Source organism: Delphinus delphis, chromosome 13 (genome assembly GCF_949987515.2).
Source record: "Delphinus delphis chromosome 13, mDelDel1.2, whole genome shotgun sequence".
Classification (NCBI taxonomy): Eukaryota; Metazoa; Chordata; class Mammalia; order Artiodactyla; family Delphinidae; genus Delphinus; species Delphinus delphis.
In genome coordinates this window covers 28,968,545-28,985,822 of record NC_082695.1, presented here as the reverse complement: position 1 = coordinate 28,985,822, position 17,278 = coordinate 28,968,545, and the positions used below count along the sequence as shown (strand labels likewise).

The window sequence follows — 17,278 nt, the reverse complement described above, 5'->3', positions numbered from 1 at the left end:
ATATTCATATTTTCAAGTTACATTTGTGTTTTCAAATGCTGAGGTGTCTTTTGGATGACATCACGTGATGTCTTTATTTATCTTTTGGACTTCTCCGTTGTAAGGTCATGGGGAACCTTGGCTTGTTGAAAATTAGTTGCTTGAATATCACTAAACACAACAGTGAATAATTTTGCCCAGATTTCAGACAAATCTGAAGGCTCCATCGTGAAGATGCAGTGTGCATGAATTGGGCCTTATATCCTTGAACAGAAGCACTGTAATTTGTTATTTTTATTTTGAAGAAAGAACCAGGCCCAGAGGACTGGGCCTAAGCCTGAGGAAATAAACGCAATTCAAAATAAGGTAAGAATAAGCAAGAACAAACCAAAGTCACGGCATTCTGTTGGACAGTGAGGGTGACCATGAAAGTAATGCTTCAGGTAAGCTCAGAGATTTGAGGGAAAGTCACATGGACTTGACGTCACGTGGTCATTTAGTAAAAACCAAGATTTGCAATATTGAACATTTTACCCTCATTATAGCCTCTAAAATCAACAATAGCTTCAACTGTATTCAATCATACCTTCAATAACTTTTTTTCATGTGGATACTGAGTCCAAACATTTTTCATCACAGTCATAACACTGATTTTTATTATTTGAAAAATGTTGCCAATTTGTATGTGACAAGTACAATTAACACATCAAAAAAAGAAGGAAGTATTTTAGAAGTCTCCAATTCCTTTATAAATTGTTATTGAAATAAAACTAGGAAATAGAGACTATTTTCTGAAGTTCTATCTGCTAATAACAAGTAGAGAAGCTCTTATATATACGTTTCTGGGTTCTGATAGCTATCCTGCCCCAGCCTGGGTCCATATATGTACCATGAATGCTGATGCTGACAGCTGAGTGTGAAAATGACTTTTAAAATCCCACCACCTGTATCCCAAAGGAACTTGGCCCTTTAGTTCAGATATTTGACAATAAAGTGACGTTTGGCACTGACTTAGGCTATACAGAATTGACACGGAGACCCACTACACGAGGATGGAAGGTATCATTGAACAGCAATGATGCAATGGTTTGTGTGCACATAGATATGGAACTGAGAGGGTGTCCCCTACAGACCATGTTAAGCATCTCAGATGCTTACCCATAATATGAACAATGTAACAGCATTATTACGTCGTCAATGGGTTTACACAAGGGCACTCCAAAGACACTTGCCACCTCTAAGGAATATTTAAAAGCCCAGTGACTCAAGAGAGATCAGAAAAAGGGCTTTCAATAAAGTGCTTCCAGGCAAGTTCTGGAAATCGTCACGGTCTACAAAATAAACCTCATGTCAATTCCTTTCCTTTCCTCACCAGCTGGTAAAAAGGAATATGTTTTGTAGAAAAATTTTAACGCCACGGTCAGACTCTGATTCCAAACTATGAGTGGCACACATCCCAGCATTATTGCACTGGAAGTCTTGTAACAGGCACAGGTAGTGTAATACCAGCCTTCAAGAACTTGATATAATGAGGGTGAAATGAATCAGAAAATCTAAAGTCAATAACCTTCAGAAGAAGTTCTTTCAAGGATAACCAACTCATAAGGTGATGATCAAAGACCATATCCAATTCCTTCCAAAATGCAATGTTTACATGAGCAAAGGAAAGAACCACAACGATTGCAGTAGGAATGTAACCCCGGACGAAAGGACAAAACATCAGTATGACACCATTTTGAAATGGATAGGTCTCTCTAAATTAGCAAAGGGCCCTTTAAAACAGAAAGATCGGCACAGTTTACTTGTGACTTGATAGAAATTGGCACACAGCATCTGCACTACGAGATTGTTAGCATGACTGACACGCCAGTGGACCATAAGAGTCACACGGAATTTCAACTTGAATCTTTGTCTTTGGACTTGAGCAGCAAATAAAATGAAACTCTTTAGAACTCATGGATTTTTTTTATACCATATGCTAAAATTCAATATTTGGGATTACATTTGATTACATCCAGGTATCCTGAGCAAATTTTGAATATCACTTCCTCAAATGGGCTTGCTGATTTTAGGAAATTATTTCTTGGGTGAAAGGCCAATACCAGATCTAAATGACAGTAAGAATTAGGTGAGGGAAAGGATTCTGATCTGTGATTTTCTAGTGATTCTGAATATCACCCTGCTGATGTTACGGACCTTGGTGATATTACTCGTGATTACATTAGCTACAGTAATCGAGACATAAGACGCAAACGGCTGAAGACATTTTGAGTAATTTGCAAGATAATTAATCATTATTCAATATTCTAACAAATTCAAGGAGGGCCAGATTGAAATGGATCGTTCCATTAGAATACCATCGCCAATAGTGAGTGCTGTGTCCTTTGCCAAGCGGAGCATTTAAAGCCACTGAGTTCCACGATTCCTCATCCATTTTTTTTTTCTTCTCGTGATCAGCGGGGTAATGCTCCAATTCTGTGTGGCTATGAAGCTCTGCTTTTCCAAAACCATCTTCTGACTTTGCTCTGAATTGGTCCTGGCTGAGCTGCGGGTGCCTCTGAGGCCAGCCACATGTTGGGCATTGAATTTAGAGTGTAGTTTTAGAGCTGTTTTGAAACTGGGAAGGAGGCAGGGTGAGAAAGTAAATGTGTTTTAAGGTCCTCATCTTTATGTTTAATAAATTGCCCAGAAATTTTACATGCAAATGGAATCAAAGCTCTGGGAATGGGGCGGCGGGGAGGGAGGGCGTTGGTGCTCGTTGGCATTCACGTTAAGTGCCTTACAAAGAGGGTCACGGACACTCCGAATATAGCGGTTCTCCTTAAAGCAGAGTCCCAGGAAGAGCTGAAACTCATTTTTAAGAAGGGCTTTCAGCCATGAAACAAATACATCTCAGCAGAACTCTGGACCTCAGACTTGGATAATACAGTAATCAATCCCTCTTCCCTTTCTGAGTCTGTAAGTGGTACTTGGGAGCACGTAAGCCACAGGGTAATCAGCTGATTGCTCTGGACGACTCCGTCTGTCGGGCTCAGAGACCCACAGAGATCACAGTTCCTACCCTCTGACCCCCTATCAAGTCACAAGCGTCAAACCATGCATGGGACACACAGGTCATGGGGACGCCTGAATTCTGGTCAAGGATATAAGGGTTAGAATCGATGAAATTGTAAGAGGATCAAGAAAACCTACTGGAAGCATGATCAACCCAAGGCCGCCACCACTGCTTTTTTTTGCCCTTGGCTTTCTGTTTGTCTGCTTCTCCTAAAATAAAATATGTCCAAATATTAATTCTTAGAAAGTGAGAAAACAAACTTTGAAAACCACGCTTTAACAACTCAATTGTCAAAATCTAGACAAGTTGCAAAAGTACATCAGAAGTCAGGAAAAGAAACTCTACTGAATCTGAAAAGTTTCCATGGGTCAGCAGCCGATTTCACAAGGTAAATACTCAGCATTCTATGAACATAACGCCACGTTTTCACTTTCTCTCTAGGAATTGAGGGCATATGAAGAAATATAATAATGAAGGGGTTATTTGTCAAAAATGCATCTCACAGTAAATTTTCCATGGAATTAACGGAAAAGAAGCATCACCCAAATATTATAGAACAATTTAGTGGCAAATAATTTGTTAAAATGCATAATTCCAATAACCAGAAATTTCTCTTGTGATCATTTTAATGCATGGTTGGAAAAATATAAATTTACTGTTGATAAATAGATATTATGCACTGGCAGAATACCATGCATTGCTTCTCCATTCCTTTCAAACAGAAAACCACCATGCAAACATCTTTAAAAAGAGCTTTTAAACTTAATTGGATATAACAAATCTATAATTAGATATAATAAATATGTATTTCATCTTAAGTTTCATTGGAACAGACCATAACTGAATGATATCTTAACTACTATTATTCAGAGACCTACATATTTAATTTTTGTATAAAATTTATAGAAATCAAAGGCAACAGTAGACTGCATATCTTAAATAGCTTCCCTAAAGGAACAAATGAAGCAAACTCATCCTATTTTCTTCAGAATCACACGTCCGTGAAACAGAAGCTAGGTTATATTAAAGTCGTCTTGCTGAACTGGGGGGATACTTGTAAAGTCACAGACTCATTAAATATGTACTTTATGAAACAAACAAACACATCCCACTCACAATGGGAACATAAAACTTGCTGAGTTAAAAAGATACATGGATAAAACTGGCAGAAGGAAAAGTAACATTATTTCACAGCCCTACCCAATAGCATGCTTTTACTCAACATCAAGGTACTCTGGGCTAAGAAGGAAATGTTTCAACATACTTTCATCATCCTCTTCAGAGAGTTTTTGGATGTCCTGGCCTTCCCCTGACTCCTGAGTCAAGCTCAGCATCCTCTCCTTACCCTTTTTGTATTTCTGTTGCCTGGCCTTGATGCGATCCATCCTGTACAACAAAACAGCAGCAGCAATGCCAAGAACACACCCATAGTTACCTGTACACTTTTATGCAAACAGCTAAAATCATGGACAAAGTGGTCAACATTTGGGACTTGTGGATGCTTACTTATTAGCGACACGTCTCCTTGGTTTTTTTTTTATACCCATGTTATTTTGCACTACACAGGTGCTAGCTCATATGATCAATAGTAATTATGATCAATAGTTACTATGTTACAATATAGTTACAATATAACTATAGTTATGATCAATCATATGATCAATAGTAATTATGCTAAATACTTTAAGTCCACTTATACCTGTACCAAAGCCATTCTGAACACAGCAAATTATGAAATATAAATCCTTTATTCTCCCAGGTTTTGCATTATCTTTTTAGATACTGTCTGCCTCACATAGTTGTCGTGAAGGTCAGGTGAAAAGATGTATGCGCGTGAGAACTGTTTTGTAAATAGGAAGTTGCTCCTCAAATGTTCTCGAGTATTCTATCAGACCCTGCGACTCTTCTCCATGTCAAATCTAAGCTCTTATTGGATCTGGAAAAATGCTGAATTGCAGCTTTTTGTCTGTTTATTCAGGAAGTCTATTCAGAAACCGCAATGCTGAGCTTTTTCTCCCACATCTGCCCTCGTGAAAGATTTCATTTCTTAATTTAGTTTCTTAAAATCCTGAATGTATTGCCCAAGTTTTTAAACTGATTTAAGTGACATTTCTGTTTTGGGCAGCTTAAATAATATTTGTCTTTTGCAATGATCACTGCCTTCATTCTTTTTTATTCTCACCTATCACTTGAGAGGATGCATTCTTAAAAAAATGGAAAAATCCAGTGACATAAATTATAGTAACAGGTCTCACTTACGGGAAATTCAGAACACATTCTACATGTGGGTTCAAATTTGTTATTTCTCTACACCTGATTTAGATAGCTAGAAACAACAATAGTAATAGTTATACCATACTGTATTTTCATTATAGTTTTACATAACTCATATTTTTGATTGTGAAAATAACCATGCCATGGGATAGTGTAATTTTTACTGGCAAATATTTTTGCACAGGGAAAGAAGCTGGAAAAATGAGGTCAGGATAGAATTAAGTAGTCCTAGCAAACTCAGGGAATTTTCCTGGTGGGCTGACAGTATCTCTGTTTCCTTAGAGAAAGTGGCTAGGTTTTGAATTCTATGGCCATCAGCTGTTAAACCTGGCCCCAAACATGGGAGGCACTAGCAATCCTCAGAGGTTCCACTTACTGCTAGAAATTTCACTCTAAGAGAATAATTATTTTCAGTGGGCTAATTAAAAAAGAAAGAAAGAAAGAATTCTCAGATCTCCTGGGTGGAGTCAGTCCATTACTTGAGTTCTCCAGAATGGTGTGGTGGGAAAGGAGGCCTTGAACTGGATACAGGGAAATTCGGGGTGTATTTCTAGTACTGCCTCTGGTTAGTTGTGGATTTTTTTTTATCCAGTATGCGGGCCTCTCACTGGTGTGGCCTCTCCCGTTGCGGAGCACAGGCTCTGGACGCGCAGGCTCAGTGGCCATGGCTCATGGGCCTAGCCGCTCCGCGGCATGTGGGATCTTCCCGGACTGGGGCACGAACCCGCGTCCCCTGCATCGGCAGGCGGACTCTCAACCACTGCGTCACCAGGGAAGCCCTAGTTGTGGATTTTAAGTCATCTATTACATGGGTCATCAGTTTCTTCCCAAGCAGACTGGATTACATTATCTCTAAAGATCCTTCCAAAGTGAGAACTCTGTATTTGTTCACTTAACCCACAGATATGATGGACTTCAAGTGAGTATTACTGGGAACGACCCGGTCTCATTCACTAACTGTTTAATCTTTACCAATACTCAGGTAGAACTGTGAGTCCTGATTTAAAAATGGAAACTGGAATTCAGAGAATTCGGCAGACCTGCCCAAGGCTCCCGAGTAAGCATCTGAACTAGGACCGCCCATGGCGGCCCCCTTCCCCCCACCCCATGCTCTCCTCCTTTGGACCATTTCCATTTCAGTCAACACCCAGAGCAAACACCTGGGCAGTTGTGAAAGTTACCACAAACGGATTCCTCAGGGCTTGGGGCTCCCTGGGAGCTGAGAGCTGGCAGAATGGGACCAGGCAAACCCCAAATAAAAGGAAAGCATCCTTACTGCCTCTTAAGCTGGTCCATGGACTTTTTCTCTTCCTCAATTCTTGCCTTTACAGCCTTTACAATCGTGGCCTGGAAAAGTTCAGCCCCCCTAAAAGAAAGTCAGAAACATGGAACAAATGAGCATTTTTATCGGTGTTACCCACCTTCCCCTGACAACGGTTACTAAAGGCTAGAAAACAATTCTTTGGGGGCAGCTGCCTGGCTGGGAGTGGGAGTCCCTTCCCTGTGGATGGACACGCACCGCCTCCTGCCTCCCCTGGCGGGAGGGGCTGCTCACAACCCTGAGGATAAGAGAAAAGAAAACGGTGTGTGTTTTCTGAGACTGTCAAGGCCCCTTCAAGCCTCTTAAAGCCTGTGCCCCTGACCTGCCCTCATTATGGTCGTCCCATGAGGGGACATTTAAGGAGGGGTGAGTTCAGGTTCATTTTCTACTCAGTAAGCAGGAAAGGGCGTGGAGCAAGCTGGGGCTTCGTGAGGGGAAATGCAACGGGATGGGCCGTCCAGCCCCTTCCCTTTGATTCTCTTCCTCCTGTCCTTCCATTCCCTTCTGTTCCTTCTCACTTTTCAAGCCACTTCCAGGTCCCCTAGAGCTCATCAACTTCTCCGTATCCTCAGCTCTGTCCCATTGGGGTCCATCCCGTCTGCGGGAGCCTGTTGGGATGCCGGTCCCGTGCTGCCTGATGACGGGGCGGCAGAGGTGCAGGAATGCAGGGCTGGGCAGAGGATCTGGTGAACTGCCCCCTCCCCCATGCCACGGAAATTCTGCTTTTCTACAGCGGCTGTTTCAAGCTCCTTACACTTTCCTCAAACTAGAATTCTGTCAAGGGCTTTTCACTCCTGGCAGACGACCCAGCTGCGTGCTTTCCAGAGAGAACAAAGTCACGAGGCAATGATTCTCAGCCTCCTGCCACCCACCCCAGATGGCCTTTCCTGCGGTGACGTGGAGAAGGTGACAGCCCACGCCAGTGGCCAGCGCCTCCCCATCCGCAGCCTGAGGGGCCCTGGCCCTCCCTCTCAGCCCCTCTTCCTGCATCTCTACCTTCCCATCCCCACCGCATCCTGCGCACAGGCATGCAACCATGCTCGGGTCTGCTGATCTTAGAAAAAGAACACACCGCACGGGTTTCTACGCACGGCCTTGCATCACTGTCCCTGCAGTCAAATATCTTGCAGGCACCATCCCCAAGCTGTCACCTCAACCTGAACTCGCTGGTGTTTGGCTCTGACCCCACCTGTCGAGGTCACTGATTTCAGCGTTCAGCCTTGTCTCTGCGTATCTTGTCTACTGAATTTCCGCTCTGAAGCCGCTGTCCTCGGGCCCACGCTCTCCTACTGGCTCAGACTCCCCACCCATCTCTGAGGTGTGACTGCTGCCCAGGGTCCTTGTCTCACCTCCACATTCTCTCCGGGCAGCTCCAATCACTCCACTGCCCCAACACCGTCTGTGTATCGATGACCCTCAAGTCTCCTCACATCTCCAGACCCGTCCACTCAGCTGCCCGAGGGCTTCCCGACGGGCTGCGTGTGTTTCACAAGCTCATGGACCCACAGCTCCACAGTCGGAGCCCAACTCCGCTCCCGGCTGAGAGCTCCTCAGACCCTCTACCTTTGGGGCTGTCCCCCCACCACCTGTTGAGGCCAGAATCCTGGGCACAGTGCCCTCCCCTCTTCCCTTCCCATCACCACCTCCCTGCCAACCCATCGATTTCCACCTGGGCCAGTTTCACCTCTGAACTATCTTAATTTATCCCTTCCTGGTCCCGGCCATCACCTCCATCCTGGATCACCAGAGCAGGCACCTACCTGGTCCCTTCGCCTATGGTCCTGCTTAGACCCCATCTGTCCTGCAGCCCACTGAAAAGCAAGTGCAGCCACTTCTAAAGTCATAAACGTGGTTCTAAGGCCCCTGATAGTCTGGCCTTCCCGCAGCTTGTTTCTCTCCACTTACTGTCTTCATCTTCACGTGTCTGTGTGCCAGCCACTCCGACCCCCCGGGAACCTCCCTCGGCTGTCTCCCTCCTGCACCTTCCTCCTCTCACTCCTGTTCATCCCTCAGGCTGTAGCTTGGAATGGAGGCTGCCTTGGTCCTGCCCCGCGGCTGGTTGCACACCTGCCTACAGTCCCCAGGTTCCCGAATGCCTCCTGCATCACGCGTGTCCCACCACCTGCAGCGGCTTGTGGACGGGTCCCTCTCCCTGCCCGTCTGCAGGCTCTAGGAGGGCACGCATGGCAAGCATCCACCTCCTCATAACAGAGCAGGTGGCAAACGAGTGAATGAATGAATGTCTAGTCTAGTCTTTGGAAGTTGCATTGTGAGTTCAGTGCTTATTAAGACATGGTTGTTTTTGGACAAGCATGAGCTGTACTCTGACCAAAGCCACCAGTTTCTATAACAGGAAGATTATGCTTTGTGAATAATTGTGACAACTTTGAGAAAAAGGTGCTGGCTTACTATTATGTCCGGAGTGTCTAAGGACCGAATTTTAGGGGAAGGTGAGAGAGATGCATTTGCTAGCAAAAGGACTGGCTGCTACATACAAGTAAATAAGGTTACTATTGGGATGAGGCATTATGCTCTGCTCTGAAAATGACGTCCTGGGCGTTAGGAAGACAACTGTAATGGTAAACTACTGTCCCTAAATGAAGTCAGCGTCCATCTACATGGTGAGGGCTGAGGGTGCAGCAAGGCTCCTCGGATTAAACGTAGGTGCCCGAAGGGTAAGCTGGGATGAAGTGAGACAGTGGCATGGACATATATACACTACCAAATGTAAAATAGATAGCTAGGGTGAAGCAGCCGCATAGCACAGGGAGATCAGCTCGGTGCTTTGTGACCACCTGGAGGGGTGGGATAGGGAGGGTGGGAGGGAGACGCAAGAGGGAAGAGATATGGAAACATATGTATATGTATAGCTGATTCACTTTGTTATACAGCAGGAACTAACACACCATTGTGAAGCAATTATACTCCAATAAAGATGTGAAAAAAAAAATGCAGGTGCCCGACTGGGTCCTCATCCTATTTGGCTCCAGGTTAGTTAACAATGGCTGGGAATTCTCAGCCTTTAAATGGACCTTTGAAATACACATGTTGCTTCTCCTGGCAGAGAAGAAATAGGCTCTGGGAACACTGGTGGTAGAGAGAGAATCAGAATGATCAATACTGGTAATTGACATGATACAAGCTAGCATTTATAAGGTCGTTTAGCACCATGGGTCCCATGGGATTGAGGCAGGGCCAGGGTCTCAGAGACAAGCTCGCTCTAGGGGATCGTGCAGCTGCCCTTTGACCCCCATCTCAATGGCCTCCTCTTTAGTACCTAGGTCTCTTCCCAGTCTTTTCCCTAAACCTATACGACTGGGGGCAGAAAATGGAAAAAGGGGGAATCTAAGGAGAAAGTAATAAACAGTGCCACTGGCCCAGAGAAGGAAAAAATCAGATTGTTGGGGAAGAAGAGCCTGAAAGGAAGGGGATAAGGAAAGACAAACAGGAAGGGTTTAGGGTGAGGCTGGAGTAACACGCTCCTCTGTCTACGGTCTGAAAAATAACAGATTATGTTTTTCTCTGTCTTTAGGAGTTTCTTCTTAAAAAGGAGGCGGCAGTGGGGGTGGGGGGTGGGGGGAGACGGACTAGACTCTGGACCGACGTGGCCTATGTTCCTGTTCTGACTGAGGCCAGAGGACCTACTCCAGTGATGAGGTCTGGACCGAGGGGCTCAGACAACCAGCCCATCTTTAACCTTCAAGGGTGTCCCAGTCCTCATAAGGTGTGATTCCCTCCATAGACTTGCTTGTTACTCTTCTGTTTTAGATCTTAAAGGCCTTGGGCTAAAGCCGTCTCGGATCAGTTTTCCTGGAAGGAATCTCTTAATTTCTTGTGGGTTTTACAAGCAAGCTCAGACAGGAATCAAGAGTGCAATATCACTTCCTGACAGGTTTCTTAAGAGAAACCCCTTGACTCCTTGGCCTGACCCACCTCGAAGCCAGGATCTGTGAAGCTTTTATATCCGCCACGACGTGCAGGAAATAGTAACTCATGAAAACTCTTCTCTGCAGCAGAAGGAAGGCAAAGCATATGCTGTCCCAAATAATCCCTGCTTCCCCGCTCGGCAGTTTACACGAGGAATCATCATCAGCTGGGCAAAAAGAAAAAGAAAAAGAAGAAAAAAATGAAAACTTACACCCATTTTCATTGTTATTTTATAAACCCTCGTGGCATGATCAGACTTGGGCAATCACACAGGTGTAAGAGCAAACTTCCGATGCACTGAGTCCCTCTGAGTGGGTTTATTCCCAGCCAAGGGCACACACTTCAAATCCAGTATCAGCACTGATTCACAAGGCTGACCACAAAGTGAGCTCTTGATAATGTAAGGCAGAGGATGGAAAGGGACCCCTCCCACCCAGTAAGGGCCATGGAGAAATAACATCTATGTCCCAATGCCAGAGGAAATCTCTGGTACAAAAAAGACACATGTTCTGGGAATGGGCTTCCCCAGGGGTAGCCAGGGGAGCAGGTACGGTCTATCGGAAGAAGGGGTGTCAACAGAACATCTGATCCTAAGTCAGAACAAACTCCAGTGCCTCTTCATCCTCTGCAAAGTGTAGTAAGGATTGGAAGGCAGAGTTGGGGGAGGGGTTTCATGTTCTAGGCCCCATCCTGGGCGCCAAGGAGGATGGAGGTGCTGTCCAGGGTTCTGATGCAAGACACAGAGGGGCGGAAATGGAACTCCTGCCTCTGTACAGGTGGGAATCTAACTCCAGACACCCTGTTGCTGCTCCCAACTGTCTTCCCACGGTGGAGGTTCTCTGAGCTTCAGAGGAGGGGGGGGTCTGGAGGCAGAGCTACTTGATGACCGAGATTCCAACCGCAGCAGCCACAGGTGTGTGTGGGCATCTGTGACCCTTCCCATTGTAACTCAAGGAAGTTCAAGGAGTTGCTGAAGGCCACAACTGCCCCCTAGACCTGCTTGGGGAGGGGGACAGGGACGTTTGTGGAAGAGGATGAGAGGTGCGGTGGGGGTGTGTGTCCTGAGCACAGATCCCCAGCGTGGCACAAGCCCACAGCTCCGTGCAGACGCTGACTCACGTCCCTTCACCTCTTCCCTTCAGGGGCTTCGGCCCAGTTTCTAAATTAGAACAATACACTGCCCTTCCTTCTTTGTGCTTTTGTTCCCAAATTTGCTTTTCATACTTACGCATTTTGTAGCCCTTGACTGTGCAGGCCAGGCTGAAAGCTTGGATCAACCAGCAACTATTTTGAACCAACTTTTCAATATAGCCGCATGCTCCTATCTGAAAAACAAAGGGGAAAGGCATATCCTGAAGCTCCACAGCCGGAGAAAAGGCTGATGTCTTGCAATCCCAACACGTGCGAGAATTCCCAAAGTCCCAGTCTGGTGGTGGATGGGGCCCCAAACCCAGTCCCCACCGGGTAGAGCGCCTGATGCTTCACTTCCTCAGGGAGTTAAACTCAAGGAGCAAGGGGAGAACCCTGAGCGTGACGCTTTCTGAACTTGGAAGCTCCTCTCTTTTCAAAGAGGAAATCTCAGACCACCCTAGGAACCAGCCCGGCTCTGTGATGGCAAACGGGTGAGCACGGATCCAGGACTGGGATTCTGACTCTCACGAGTCAGACAGAGTCAGACGTAGTAAACCTATGCTATTTGCCAGGAGATGGTCACAAACATAAGCTGCCTGGTGTAGCTCTTAGAGCAGGAAGAGAGGATGTGCTTGGAGCCAATTCTTTTTTTCTTTTTTGGTACGCGGGCCTCTCACTGTTGTGGCCTCTCCCGTTGCAGAGCGCTGGCTCAGCGGCCATGGCTCACGGGCCCAGCCGTTCCGAGGCACGTGGGATCTTCCCAGACCGGGGCACGAACCCGTGTCCCCTGCATCGGCAGGCAGACTCTCAACCGCTGCGCCACCAGGGAAGCCCGAGCCAATGCTTTTTCAGCCAATTCTCTGAGTAAAGGAGACTTCTTTGTTGACTGTCACATTGTTGTCTCACAACAGTGATGTCTTATCACAGTTAAGTTCACATCCCAAGGGGGGAAAATAGCCTCCTCCTCAGGGAATCTCTTCCCCCCTCTGTCTCCCTGGACACCCCTGAATTCAAGTTTCTGATGAGCTCACATGGCAACGTCTCCAGGAAGCCTCTTCCCAACTTACCCAGGCCAGAAATTAGGCATCCTGTTTTGTACTGCTTTCCTAAAATACTGTCACGATGAGCATTAACAGAGTGTACTGTAATTATTTATAAGAAAGTCTATCTTCTCTTTTAGAATGTGAGTTCCTTAGGGGTAAAATCTGCGTACTATTCACCTCTAGTTCTTCAAGATATAAAACAGTGCCTGGCAAAGATCAGGTCTGCAACACAGGTTTAGAGAACGAATGAATGAATGAGCGGATGCCGCAGCCACACACTTTCCAGGAACAGTCATAGGGATCGGCCTCCAGCCGCAGATCTCTGCCCATCAGACGGGCTTTAGGATGAAAGGGTGACCTCCCGTCCTATCTCATGCCCTTTCCAACAACTCTCAACACCACCCCGCAGGCAAACACACACTGCTGGGGTTGAACTGATGAATAAAAATCATTTTGACTATCAGCTAGAAACTTAGCATTCTAATGGTCACGACACAAAATAAGTTCTTCAAATACATACTCCTGGTGACATAGACTTGGCTTCCCCAGATTTCTAAACACAGCAGTGCACGTGCCCAAATAAAAAAGTCAAATGCTTTCCAGTAGAATTGTCTGGTGAGCTCATCTGTAAGTACCAGGAAGGGGGGAAGCAGGAAGTCGTACATCACTGTTCTTCTAATGCACTGTCAGTTACAGCCGCTGAGTAGCAGGCCCTGGGATTCACTTTAAGCTGGAGGTAGGGGTGGATTAACTCCTTCAGCTCCTGAAAGGTCGTTGTTTAATTTCCTGACACAATAAATAGTTTAAAAGGTGTCTTTGTGGCCTAAAAGAATCCATGTGATTCCGGCATGACTCGTGGGCAGTTTATCTACCAGGGAAGTGGCCACGATGTGCCCTGGAACATGGATATTTAATAGAGAAGCAGCCACGTTCTGTGGACGGGAGATGTTTGTCTCAACCCTCCACTGTCTGAGCTGTTTTCTAGTCCAGACGCTGATGCTCAGATCAGCCGTAAAGCTTCCCCTGCATCCACCCTCATCTCAGGGCTTCATAAAACATCTGTGCCTTCAGGGGTCCATCCCTCCTCATCCCCACCCCCAGCGGTGTCATGGAGAGCCGCGCCCATTCTATTTACACTTCCACAGCCCTTTCTAGGTAAAAGAGTTGCTTTTAGCCAATATGATCCAATTTTTGAAGACATCCCATGACTGATTCAACTCATAAAAGGGCCACACTGCAGCCCGTCGTAGGAATGATCACCGATCGTTCCTCAGAAGAGATGGATCTGAATTAATAAAATACATTTTAGAGTTTATTCCTATGAAGACATATCCTCTTGTCCTTGAGAGGCTGGAAATGAGCAAAAAGGATTCTTCTTAATGTGGTAAAACAACGAGTAATGAATGGTCATTTGAATTCTGAGTTTGCAAGCATCTTATTGGGGCTTTTAAGAGAGCAGGGTGACGGGCCACGGGCTTTTAATAACCACTGAACGGATCGTTGACTCTGACGCTGAAACCACAAATGTGTCATACGGCGGAGCCACTTACCGACAGTATGTTTTTCATCGTGATCACAAAGACGTTGTATGCGATCAGCCAGTCCCAGTACCGCAGGATGCTCCTGATGGGCTTCAGCAGCAAATCGCCCCCGAAGAGCAGGAAGTAGAAGCAGGCCACCAGGTAACCCATGCAGAAGATGCTGATCCTGGTCGTCCCGGTGATGAAGATGATTGTGAGCACGAACCAGAAGAGATAGCTGAAGATGATCACTTTGGACATGTCCAGGTACGATCTGCAAAACAGAACCGAAAGACGACACAAACGACAGCACAGATCAAGTCGGGACACTCTAGTTGAGGAAGGAACAAATTCACACTCTCCTCCTGACTCTGTCTGCAGGCTCTGTCCAGGCCAGCCTGGGAGCTCTGTGTTCCTCTCTCACTGATCACTGCCTGGTCCACAGGAAACCCTCGCCCAGTTAGTGATGGACAGAGTGGTACCTTGTGAAAACACCATGTGCGTGTTTATTTTCATCGAATTTGGGCCAAACGTCGCACAAGTGGCACCATTTTCTGCCTACTACCTGAGTACTCAAAACCCTCTCTGTCTTTCTATAGGAGGCCGAGGAAATTCTAAGATACAGATGCCTCCTGGAGCAAGAGAATAGTTAAAAAGGGAGTCCTTTCCATGAACTGGAACTTAATCGATTAAAACAAATACAAAGATTTTGCTAGAGGTGAAAATCTCTCCTCCAGATGAGAAGTAGTTCTGCCCAAGCAGACCCAGAGCTTCCAGGCTCTGTCCAACAGTTTCTCTGCACCTCCCTCAGCTGACATGTGGCAGCCATTCTTCCACTATAACTCCCTGAAGGAGGCAGGTGCTCGGGCCTCCATCCTCCCGCAATGAAAGTAGTTGCCGCGGCTCCCCTGGCCTGGGCCATCGGCCCATCTGCGTTCACTTAATTACAGTCTCTCAGTTTTGGAGGTTTTGCTTTGGTTGTTTCTCTTCCCAGATTTGGAAAGAAGCAGAGAAGAACCAATTGTGGGTCAGATATTTGATAAAAGAGTTGCTATTTTGTGGGAGTTAACAAGTCACCTCTGATAAATACGTGCAACACTGCCCAGCATCGTTAGGGAATAAGTTGTGCCTTAGACGAACACTGTCACATAAGCGAACTTTTGAACTTTACTCTTCTTAGACTAAAACATTCAACACTTTTAAATGTTTCTATGATTCTTTTCCTAAAATATATTACACTCATCCTTGATTTAACACACAGGAGAATGAATAAGATGTCGGTGTTTCTCAGCATCCCAGGATCATACAGGTAATGTTAGTGACTCAGTCCAGGGTGAGATCTGAACGCCCACAGGGCCTCCTGATGTGTGTGGCTTGAAGTCAGTAGAACTGGGCTGCTGGCGTGTTTGAGTGTGAGTGTGCGCGTGCAACACGTGCGCGTTAGCACACTGTATGTTTTCCACACATATCCCTCCCCTGCCTGCAGCTGTTAATTCCTCCTGCAGGAGGCCTGGCCTCCGCTCCTCAGCCCTGACTTGCTTCAGTTTCAGAAATCATAAAACTAAGCTTGTGAGAAGGACACGGAAACACCAGCCAACACGCTCTGTGGAGGAGCCTCTGGGGCTCCCGGGCAGCAAGTGAGGCCCGGGGCTGTCCTGGGGTTCAGGGGCAGCTGCTTTCCAGAGCTGCTGAGGGCTGTCCACGGAGGATGGAGGAAACGTGGGAGGCTCGGCTTCCAGACCACTGGGCCATCCTGCCCCATGATTCTTGCCTTTGGGGGTGCAATCAGCGGGTCAGCTCCCCGGGAAAGGCAGGGGGAGCTGGAGGCACAGTTTCCAGGGATGCACCTTCCCAGGGGCTGTGCGCTCGGGCGGCTGCGTTACCTGCAGTGGATGAAGTCGGGGACGGGGTTGTGCTGGCTGAACGAGGCCGCATCCAGGTTCATGCAGATCTCCACATTGTCACCTGCCATGATCCGCACGGCGGCCTTGTTTTCATCCTCGAAAATCTGCCGTTGTAGGGAGGCGCACAGAAGCAGCATGAAGTCATCTGGCAAGACAGACACGGGAACTGAAACCCCCTGCTCCCCCTCTGCATCTAGGGATGCGAGGAGGGGTCCCCACGGGGTACCAGCGGCTCCTCATCTGCTACCTGAGTTACGTCCTGGGAGTTCACTTCCTCCTGGATTCCAACCTCCCCCACCCACCACGGGGACGCAGGAGGGACCACAGACGCTCCGGGGCTCCCAGGGGAGAGTCCCTGGACGCTGTATGCTCGTCGGTGAGTGAAAGTAACAGGCGATGACTAGTCTTCATGAATCTCTTACACGACAATGTCTGCCTGCATTGATCTCCCCCTGAAGCTTTGAGGGGCCACTGAGCACTTTCCGTCATCTTTATCTCTTCACAGGCCGTAGATGCAGGCGTTCTGGCTTTCTTTGTCCTCTCCGTCCCCCTCTGCACTGGTAACCAGACTTACCAGAACATACAGGACGTGGAGGCTGGTGAGAGCAGGTGAAGACGGTGGCCGATGGGGGCGGGTAGAGACGACGGAGCTGCCCTCATGGCCGGCTGCCCAGAACAGTTTCCCCTCCCAGAGGCGTTGTCTTTAATCTACACCCGCATGTGGGTGGGCAGCACCAAATCTCCACCCCCTACGGCGGGTGCCCAGACCTTAACCTTTGGACGGTCACCCGCCCTTGGACGGGCTCGGGCTGCAGCCCCACTCAGGAGCATCTGTGGTCCGGCTGCGTCCTTCCGGCTACCCCAGCCCACCTGTAGGTGTCTGCGGTGGCAGCAAGAAGCAAGCAATTTGCCCAGGACAAGGCCTCCCCCTGCAGTCCACCTTCTAGAAGGTGGGTGTGTGGTGGCGGAGAGCGGGGTTGTGCATTGGGAAGTGAAATCATGAAAGCGAACATGGTGTTTCTGATGCTATGTATTAACTCTGCAGATGTAACAGGGCCAGCAGAAGCCACTAGCAGCCTGGGATGCTGATGCGTGGAAACCAGCCTGTGACTGTATGTGGGGTA

The 17,278-nt window shown here is 47.1% G+C and overlaps 1 protein-coding gene across 3 annotated transcripts in view; it reads right to left on the bottom strand.

Moving 5' to 3' along the window:
- PIEZO2 (piezo type mechanosensitive ion channel component 2) overlaps positions 1-17,278 on the bottom strand; it is a 334,394-nt gene that overhangs the window by 50,972 nt on the left and 266,144 nt on the right. For all 3 annotated transcript variants that reach the window (XM_060028655.1, XM_060028656.1, XM_060028657.1), the window contains 7 exons: positions 16,134-16,299; positions 14,281-14,524; positions 11,785-11,881; positions 10,563-10,722; positions 6,585-6,674; positions 4,299-4,420; positions 3,172-3,243 (listed from right to left, as the gene is read on the bottom strand). In XM_060028655.1, the coding sequence (XP_059884638.1) occupies positions 3,172-3,243; positions 4,299-4,420; positions 6,585-6,674; positions 10,563-10,722; positions 11,785-11,881; positions 14,281-14,524; positions 16,134-16,299 (951 nt within the window). The remainder of the gene's footprint in view (positions 1-3,171; positions 3,244-4,298; positions 4,421-6,584; positions 6,675-10,562; positions 10,723-11,784; positions 11,882-14,280; positions 14,525-16,133; positions 16,300-17,278) is intronic.